This window comes from Aptenodytes forsteri, unplaced genomic scaffold, assembly GCF_000699145.1.
Source record: "Aptenodytes forsteri isolate BGI_AS27 unplaced genomic scaffold, ASM69914v1 Scaffold296, whole genome shotgun sequence".
Lineage (NCBI taxonomy): Eukaryota > Metazoa > Chordata > Aves > Sphenisciformes > Spheniscidae > Aptenodytes > Aptenodytes forsteri.
The window spans coordinates 1340447-1350968 of NW_008796181.1; the positions used below are offsets into that span (position 1 = coordinate 1340447).

Consider the following 10522-nt stretch of genomic DNA (forward strand, 5'->3'; position numbering starts at 1 on the left):
CAAATTTATTTTCCAATTATTTTCTTCTTTGGTCTATGAATTTGGTAGAAGCATTTCCTCCCTGAAGGACTATGCCTTTAAAAAAAAAAAGGCTATTTACGGACTTAACAATAAAGACTTTTGCCTAGGGCGAGGGCCAAGCAGGTCTTGAGAAAAATTTCCTCCTTTAGCTTATCACACCCTCAAGTAGAGAAAAATTGGACAAACCTGTTATTAACTGAGGGGCTACATTTGCTTTAACATCTGAAAACCCCAACCAACAAACATCCACAAGCAGCTCCTCTAGCTCACGTTGAATTTTGGAAAGCTTACATGAAACCAGATCAAAATTCAGTTCTCTTCTCCATTCACAGGAGATGGAAAGTGGACACTCCTGGTAGATGATGTACCTCTAATGGCCATAGAGTACTTAGTAAAATTTAAGAGCTGATGGAGTAATACCCTTCAGACCCAAGCCAAACCCCAGAAATAATAGGTAGAACCTTATCCTCAAGTTAAAGTATGCAGGCACATTTTCTAGATTTCTCCTCAGAGAGCAGGTACTATGTCCACGTGCAGAAATCTTCCCCACACCATATCAACATGAAAAAGTCCCAATCCAGCTGAAGACACCAAACTGAGACCTTAACTGATACTCTATGTCAATATGCCCATATTGTAGCCAGTAACTAAGGGCTCTCCTTCTCCCTCTAACACCACACGTGCTGATTTAATCAGGACCTCTTCTAGATAGCCACTGGTCCATGATTACAGTCAACTCTGTTATTCCATCTCAATAAAGTACTCTGCTGATACTTACTTCCACCTGCTGTCTGAGGGGAGCCTAAGCACCCTGGTTAAAAAAAAAAAAAAAAAGCACAGCTCTGTTTTCTGGGGGGGAGGAGGAAATCACTTTAAGCCAGAATTTCTGCTGCTAGATTTCATGCCACAATGGGCTAAGAGTAAGACATTAGGTAAGCCTCATAGGCAGAGCCACTGGGACCAGCTGCATTGGGAAGGGTACAGAAATTATTTCACAGAGTAAGATCTTACCGGAAAAAGTGGTGGTAGGGCGGGGAAGGCAAGAAGAATGATGCAGGACTTTCACTCAGCCAAGCACAAACACCTTACCTACACCCTATGTAGGCCAAAAAATTTCTACTGAATTGGTACAATGAACTCATTATCTTCCTCCAAGATCCAGGAATGAATGCTTCCTATTGGTTTTGAGAGCTGCAGGAATTCAGCTCCTATGCCTGTTATGTACAAGCAACAGGAGCAGCTCTAAAAAAACCCCACAAGAGTCTTCCCATATTATGCTACTGATTCCAGCCTGATCTCAAGGAAGGGAGCTTTTATGTGGCCTGCTCAACTGCCTCAGCCCACATGCCAGTTAGAAGCTAAATTACATTATTCTCATACAGTTCTGTAGGACGGATAAGCAAGGAGGGGTGTTCACACTCCTCAGAAATGCAGACAGTATATTAGTTTAAATTCAGCAACTTCGACGAGAAAAAACCTCAAAGCCAATTAAGGAACAGACAGTCAATCCTTTTGCAAAGCTGTGAGAACTCTGTTGCGACAACAGACCCAGAGTCTGCTGTGTTTCTGGAAGCAAAAGATTCTACAGCATTCTTACTGGAAGTCTGGTCTATCTCATTACCTTGGAGAGAGGCAACACCCCAGTCAAGAATGACCTGGAGGGAACAAGGATAATAAATCCATTTACTGAATAGAGTCAGCACAAGGAAGAGAAATACAAATCCTCTTCCACTCTTCTAATGTGGAATCCATTGCATGCTCTGCAGAAGTTATATTTACTTCCAGCTTGTTAAAGCACTAAAGAAGTTTCCAGAAGATTGTTCCAAATATTTTTCTAGTTATGTGGTAGAAAAATAAGTATTTGAGCTCTTACTAGTGTCTGACAGTTACTGACAAAAGCCTACATTAGTGATAACAACATCTGGTCCATTACCAACCTAGATAATTTCATTAAACAGAAAGGTTAAATAATCTAACCTTCAAGTCACAAAATTGTCCTAGATTTCTTCAGGATATAAAAGGAAAGAGCCTTTAGGATTCTGAAAGCTTATTTTGATAACTGTTTCCACATAAATATGATTTTTATTAGTTTATGAAAAAGTGCTGGACAAATACTTTAAGAACAACTTCAAGGTCACAGTGAGCAAAAGCTACATATGTTTTAGTATTAAAACATAAATTTACTTTTAACAGTTAAGAACATCATTTAGCCAAAGGTTAGATAGCGCTTTTTACCCCACAGGAGCTTATACAAACTTCACAAGACACAGCCATGACATTTGCTAACATACCATTCTTGGGATTGCAGATTGCTGCTTGATATGGAGCGGCATATCCCTGTCTTAAACTTACCTTTTACTTTCCTCTTGGAGGGTTAATTGCTCTGTGCTACAAAATAAGCTAATCCTTCTCATCTTTATATAGGCTAGGCAAAGTCAAAACAAATTAAATAATAAATTTGTTTGAAGGCCAGTCAAAAATCTGGCCTTAAGTAAGCTTATAGAGCTAAGCTTCAGAGACTGCTATAAGCTAGGTAAGAGCCATTTCCCTTAAAATTTCAAATGGAGTTCAGGATGGGGGGGTAAATGCATTGGTCTCTAAAGAAAACATCAAAAGGTCAAATGTAACAGTAACAAGGAAAACAGTGAAATCACAGTAGTAGATGATGTTAGTACTACTAGAGAAAAGTAATCCGACTGATAGAATGTGACCAAAGTGCTATATTTTGTTGACATTTGAATTTAATACAGGAATTACTGTAATTCCTGTTTTCCTTCAAAGCATTAATATCAGTTTCAAAGGAAAAGATGAGAATGCTGTGTCACTGTATGTACCTGATACAAGTTAAAACCAACAAACAGAAAGTAAAGGCAGATCTGGGTGTCACCTTATTTCCCCAGATCATTGCCACATTAAATGCATTAACACTTGTAGAGTACTCAAATACTGTGCCGAAGACACAAGCTGGTAACCAGTAAATCTGCATTCAGCTCAGTGTTTCCCTGAAGTCTCTTATAAAGATAATCTGAATCCATTTATTGAATAATTAGAATAAAGAAGAACAATCAATGAATGCTCATTCACAGAGTAGCCATTCAGGGGACAACCCTCCTAACCTCCTCAAAGGGGCTGTGAAGCATTTGTTCTCCTATTGTTTGCATCCTGGGAGATGTGCAAGAGATTAGAAAGACAGTTTATCCACTGTGAGCTGCACACTGTTGCAACTTGCCCGGTTACCCCACCATCCACAGAGTCAAATTTCCAAACTTCACAGGATAGCTCATAACATCTAATTGTCTCCTGACTCCCTTCCTGGTCAGATCAGACTTTAATGTTTCTTTAATATGCGTCAAGCAAAGATAGCATCTTCTCTGGGAAAAGCAAAAGGCTGAAGCTTGTCACGAACAAGGAGTATTCATGGGTCACAGGCAGGGGAAAGCCACAGCACTGAAGTGGAGTTCAATATGATTCTATAAATGTTTATGAGGAGCAACTACTTACGGGCTACATCTGTATTAGTAAACTAAAAGGGTGAAAGAACAGTCCACTGTCAGTCTAAATCAAGAGAACTGTGCAAGCTAGCACTCTCCCAGACAATATCTGCCGCTTCTCAGGGTTCAGTAGGCTAGGGACCATTTCAGGTAGGCAGACTAGATGTAGATACTCTGTTTTGGGGGAAATATAAGCTAAGCTATACTAAGGTCAAACTGAGCTGTGCCAGTTGGCCTCAGGCAGGTAAACAGACCTTGGCTCAGCACATTTTATTTATTTAGTATAGATGTTGCTCGAGTCTGTGCCAAGTGACACATTCTCCAGCTGAAGCACAGCACAGTTCTCCCTTACCATATGCTCTGATGCCTAACGGAGGTGCATGAGATATACCACTGCTTTCACAACAGCCAAGTGTAGGTGCCAGTTGCACAGGTGTATTCTTGACATGCAAGACCAGACTGGTGTGCTAGCACTAGAAGCAGCAAGATGTTTGGTAGCTGCTGGAATCAAGAGACCCCATGCCTTCTGACTGACAAATAAGCAGGACTGAAGAGACTGTCAGCCCATTCCTGCTCTTTATTAGCTACTTTTTCTGCTACTTAAGGCCTTCTTTCTGTTTCCAATGTAATGGCACCTTACCATCTCCTCTCTTACTCAGGGTTAAAACAAGATTCCTTACAAATCTTTACACTAAATCCCTCAAAGACATTGAGAGTAAATATTTACTTTTATGAATAGATGTTGCTTCAGAGGTATGACTTGCGCCACATTATATACGTTAACATCTCCAGTTTTCCCACAGCTAACAACAGTTTTAGAATACTTTCCACAGTAGCTCATGAATAATTTTCCAGGGTAGAAACACGTGATGTGCGCTGTGATTGCTGACCAGTAGAGGGAGATGGGATACTGTAGTCAAATAAAAATCCAACGCAAATAAAAATCCAGCAGCAGAATCTTTCAAAGGATGCCATTAGAACACAACGCAGCCCCATTTTTCCTTCTTCTTCCATTGATTGCTACTAGCTTATACTAAGAGAGGCAAAAAGTGAGCTCTTACATATTCTGGTTTAGCTCTAGCATTATTAAAAACCTGAATTCAAATCTTTGGAGAACTTTTTCAAGGCACCAAGCTTTTTTGTTTGATTGTTTTTTAAATTAGGAGTAACATTGATTTGGGTAGGGGTGAAACAGATCCAGGAAAGACAAATATCTGCAAAATCCTCTCAGTTTGAGAGGATTCATGGACACTGAATGTTTCAAAGCTGCGTACTACATTTTCAAAATAAGAACCAATACAAAGTCCTGAGGTACTGGAAAATAAGTAACATATATATTAAAAATTCAAACACAAAGAACATTTTTGTTTGTCTACCCTTACTAGGTACATTCTCCACCATGTACTTATTTAGCTGTTTAAAAAAAAGCTATTCTATTTTCATATTCCAGGCACATGTATGTGCAACAGCCACACTGATCAAGCTGAAGAAATATAACGTGTTTTGAAGATACTGAAGGTGGAACATTAATACAAGGTGCTAGGTAAAGAACTACAAAGCGAAATACTGAAGAGAAGTATTTAGAAGACCTCCTAGCAGTATAGCCCAGGATGAGCATTCAGATCAACCTGTTCAATATTTTCTTAAATAACCCTGTAATTTACCAGTTTTGCAAAACCTGCGAAGTTGGAAGACAGTGCCAATGCTGGAAGAGGACTACTGCTTTACAATAATATTATGACTTTATAAATTAAGAGTAATGCAACTGGGATTAAATGTAATGGTGCAAAGTCCAAAAAATGTAATTTGGAGAAAATAAAAAACGCTCCTCACCAGTAACTGAGGTTCAAGACATGGTTCACATTTGTCATATACTAGGGTCTGAATGAATAACTACAGACTCCCCTTCTACCACCACTGCTTCCAAATACCTGGAGAAGCAGACTGAGAACATGACCCCATGATCATAGACCAAGGCATGCCTTGTTCTTCTCCAGTTGTAATCCATGACCATCATTAGAGATCCCAAATAAAACAGGGATTTTGGTGGAGTGTTGGTGAAAGTTTTTCCATTACCATGAAGTTCCCTGTTTTCCTTTATGGTGAAAATTCACAAGGTTCATTCACTCACACTCTGCTTCTCCAAGTATTACCTCACACTGGCTCACCAACTGGAAATGAAACTAACTTCTTTACATTAATAGCATTATCTCAACACAGCTCCAGCAATGAAAACTGGTATCTGGCATGATTTTATGTAACTCATCAAGAGATCTGGGGAATCCAAAAGGAATGGGTGACCTGCCCCAAGGGCCCCAAGATTAACTGGTTCACCAGAATAAAGAGAATTCATCTTTCCAATTGCAACAGTGACCAAGCTCAAGCCTTTGTCCCAGGTGACCACTGACAGCTGAGAACTGAACAGGTTGTGGGTCATGCCAACAAGCTGCAGGTACCAACTCCCAACAGATTATCTCATAGTGTGAGAATAAATATCCCCAGGAATCAAAAGGAAGCCAATAGTCTTTGAGAAGAGCTGAGAGAGTGACAGTAAACACTACCATCCCAAATTTGACCTTTCAGGTCAAAGGAGTCTGAGTTCTTTAGTCCAGAGTTGACAGTCATTCTCTCTTTTGGGCAGAAGAAACGAAAAAGTGCAGAACTTTTTCCCTCTGAGACAGTGAAAAAGTAAACACAATCAACCTCCCAAAGAAGCAAGCTTCTGAGAGACAGAGAAAGAAATCTCTGAAAAGGAATGTGGCAAAAAGTACTCATTAGCATTATATCTAAACATAACAGATACTCTTCCTTAGAGCTTACAGTGCTTGCACAGAGTCCATGTGACTGGTGAAATGCAAGAGCAGATGCAGTTGAAAGACTGTATCAAAACAGTCAAGAAGGGGAATATATAAAGAAAATCAACAACATGAACATTTAAACTCTGTAGGACTGATGTCTGTGTGCTTGAAAGCTCTTCCTCTAAGACTACAGGCTACCTTTCTCCATCTCTAATCACAGAGCAGGTGTCTTCTCACTACAAAATCCAGTAAAGCACATGGAAGAATCCTGGGGAAACAAAAGTGACTGTTCCATTGATACCAAGGTGCTTAAGGATAAAAAGTTTCCAGTAGAAGTCTGGCTTTCTGGGTAAAGGAGGAAATAATCTGACATAAGACACTGGTGACCAACTGTTACATTCAGCATTGCCTTCTTGGCTACCAGATCAGTTAGCAGCAGGAGGTCCTTTGGCACATGGGCAGAATCTTAACTACAGCCCTGCTCAAGTTTTAACATAATACTAGTACTGGATAAGATACTTACCTTTAAGGACTCAGCCAAGGTATCAGACCCAACACGTTGAAACCACAGTATGCTCAGAGTCTAAACAGAGTCAAGAGATGAAGGAAACTACCTCACTAGCAAGATGCCTGGATAATCGAAGAAGTCCAGTGCTGAAGTTACAAAGTTGTTTTTTTTGTACTGAGCAGTAACTGAAGCTCCAGTACTTTTAGCCATGCTGCAGAACTCAAGGAGGATGCTGTTGGTCATTGTACAAACAGACTAATACGTGTGCAGTGCTCTTGATCCACCCCATTACTTTGCCTTGTTGTGCAATGTAGGCTTTCCACCTTTTAGATCACAGCACTCAATCTAGCATTACATACAATTATCTGATACGCAAGATGGTTCTACAAACATTTTGGGACTAAGTATCTATTACATGGTTGCCTCTGACCGTGGAAAGCTGAAGTCTAATTGAGCAGTACATTCCAGACCAAAATTACTTAATGGGCTTAGTTAAGCCAGAATTGGACCATCTTTAAAAGGAAAAACACACCGAAACAAACAAAAACCAAAGCAAGACAAAAAACACCAATTGCAAAATCCAGGAAACAGAGAAAGCCACAGCTTTCTACCACACTGCAGAACAGATTAGTCTGTTTCTATAGCAGGCAGCTAATGCCTTCTTTTGGCAAACAAACTCTTCAGACAGAGCCAAGAGTCTAGCAGATGATTTACTGATTAAAAGCAAAATGAGAAACTGAAAACAAAAATTTTCTGGAGAATGTAATAATTTGCATAATTAAGCCATCCATTTTAGTCCTAAATTGTCTTACCAATATAGCCAGAACAGGCTCAAAACACCTGGATACTCTTTAGCTATTGCACAGGGATTTTTAGATAAAATGTCTTTTTGTAAATTCTGATAGCCATGAAGAAGCCAATATAAGTTTGGGCTCGTCTGAAAGTTCTTTAGATAGTGATTCCAACTGTAGAACAAATTATATCCTCTCTTTCTGTTCTGCTAGGAAGTCTTCCCCCAGCTCCTCCTCTAGTATAACATGAAAGATACAGTTGAAACAACATGGGTTTGTACAGTCAAAGCACAGCATTATGGGAGAACTTCTCTTCAAGAGATCAAATTTCATTTAACACTCAGGAAACACTCATTTAAAAAAATGAACTACAAGCAAAGGCAGACTGAAAGGAGAATACTCACTTGTAGCGTAGTGTCGAAAACAACAAGCTTAGAGCTTGTTGGAACAATGTCATAACACTTGTGTGACCTCATGAATCGCACATAAATGTCACTTTCCGATTCTTCAAGTGCTGTAAGTAAAAACATTATGTTGTTTTATTTAAGTAACCTTAACAAAAAAAGTAAAAAACATGCCAAATCAACTGAACACCACTGCAGAAGGACAACCCTAAAGCAAAACTCAAATTCACACTTTCAGATCTGGACAGACAGTCATAGTTTTGCACTTTGCATTTCAGACTCATCTTTCCTTCCAAATTAAATAGAACAAAGACAAAATGCATTGTTCTTCCTTCATGAGAAAGGACTTCCGTACTGAAGAGTTATATTAAAAAAAAAAAAAATCTTGTTTTTCTAACAACAAACTATTGGAATATGCATCTGAACTCTAGTTACGTACAGAGGAAGCCAGTTTAAAGCTTAAGTACTGTCAGGCTTGACTAACTCAAGCTCCTTAAATAATATTTCTCCAATCTCATCTCTGTCCAGTCCACTTTTCACATAGTAATTTTGTATTTTCTAAAGAGGCAGCAGGCAAGTTATGTAATTGGTTCCATTCTCTTCAGCCTACTTCACATACAGCATCACGAATCCAACATTTTATTTATAAAAACAGGATCCACTTGGCTGGAGTGTTTTTAGTGTGGCATGTCTGTAGCAAGGACATGCAATCCAGTCCATATGAATTTAAATTTACTTTCAATTTCTCAGAGTTTAGATGCATAAGCATACATTCTTCAGATATGCTCAGGTATGTTAACTTTTTTTTTTTCAAAAAGCAGTTTGGCCCTCCATTCTTTACAGCAGGTACCTAGAACTTGGTCAAGGTTAACTCCTCCATCAGATATGCACCCTTTAGACCCTGTAATAATGCACAGAAACTTGGTCACATGTTAAACTTTTGAAGAGTGGACAAAAAAGAAAACAAACAAAAAACCTCGAAATACCTACTGATCATTGAAGAACTTCATATTAGGAAGCTAAAAACCTCAAAATCCTTGTTTGCTAGATTTGCTCAAAATCAATCATCTAGCACTAGACAAATTATTTGTCACTTCCACAGAGTGGCTCAGCACAGGTTCTTTAGTCCAATTCTACAGAATCAAAGCTGGACCTCCCCTGCAAGTGGCTCCTCTAGGATACAGGCAGTCTCTTCTACGTACTAAGCAAGTCCTTCATCTCCAACTCTCATTACTCTTTTAAAAAAAGCCTTTTCCCCACTGAAACACAAGCAATGTGAAATAGAAGTTCCATAGGAATACAGAAGAGAGAGTCTAACTGGGAGAAAGCAGAAGGAGAAAAGAAAATAATTTGTTGGATTTATGTTTCTATAAAGGTCAGGACCAGAAGTGAAAATAGCAAGAGCTAGGAAAAATTGATAAGAGATTAGGAAACCACGTGAGCAAACTGATAGGGAAAGGACTAGGCAGACAGACTTGGACAATGCTGGTGGGAAGCAACCTTTATGAGATGATCCCAAAGGGGAACTGGTACTGACTCAGCAAGGGCATGTATAGAAGAGGTTAAAAAGCGTAGTTTGGGACAGAGAAACCTTTATATAACTCCATAACATACTAACATCTTATCATCCTCTAACTTCTGCAACAGCATAAACAGCTACTGTCTGTTTGAAGTGAATTTAATGACCCTGAGATACAGTGAGTTGTTGGGGGGTTTTTTGTTGGGTTTTTTGGGGGGTTTTTTGTTTGTTTTTTGTTGTTGGGGTTTTTTTAAGTACACAAACTAGAAGCTGGGAGAGGACAAGACACTAAGCATTGAAAACAATATTATGAGAACGTTTAGATGACATACCAAGAACTCTGGTCTTTAGGAAGTTAAGGTTGCTTCTACAACCATAAGTGCAGTCCCTCTGTGCAGTATCAGTCCTTATCGACTTTAGTCTCAACTTTTTCCACAGGACAGTACACAATGAGAACTGCACTTGAAATGGTAAGTCAAATCACCAGTAAATAAGACTACTTGATCATGGCTACTAACATGATCAGTAACCGTTAGAGAACGTATTTCATGAGTAAAATGTCTCTTCATAAGAGACATTAAGTATGTCTCTCTGACACTGCACTGTCATGTCTTTCCCCAGCACTACAAAAACTACAAGTCAGCCTACAGAACAGGACGAAACTAGTTTCTTCCAATTTTAGTCCCCTGCCTCTTTCATGAGATACATTCCAATTGCTGCAGCAAGCAAGATAGTGGTCCAACAGTTCTGCATCACCTGCAGACCAAGTCCATTTCCCACGCTGACTGAAACAGAGGTTCTCCAAAACCTTCACCAAGTACCCAGAAACTACTACAAGTGTATACATCCAGGGAAGTTACTATTGTAATTCTGAATCTGTACTTCCTATTGAGTCTGTACCCTTAACAACGTGACTTTATGTACAATTAAGTATACTACAGGTAGAAACAAGCATAGGAACACCTCAAATAGTTGATAAACTACAAAACA

The 10522-nt window shown here is 39.2% G+C and overlaps 1 protein-coding gene across 1 annotated transcript in view; it reads right to left on the minus strand.

Annotated features, from left to right (window-relative positions):
* Window positions 1-8119, minus strand: part of LOC103905985 (5'-AMP-activated protein kinase subunit gamma-2) — a 33924-nt gene extending 25805 nt beyond the window's left edge. The window contains exon 1 of the mRNA XM_009287801.2: window positions 8014-8119. Within this exon, the coding sequence (XP_009286076.1) occupies window positions 8014-8085 (72 nt within the window). The 5' untranslated portion in view covers window positions 8086-8119. The remainder of the gene's footprint in view (window positions 1-8013) is intronic.
* Between the last annotated feature and the right edge of the window lie 2403 nt (window positions 8120-10522).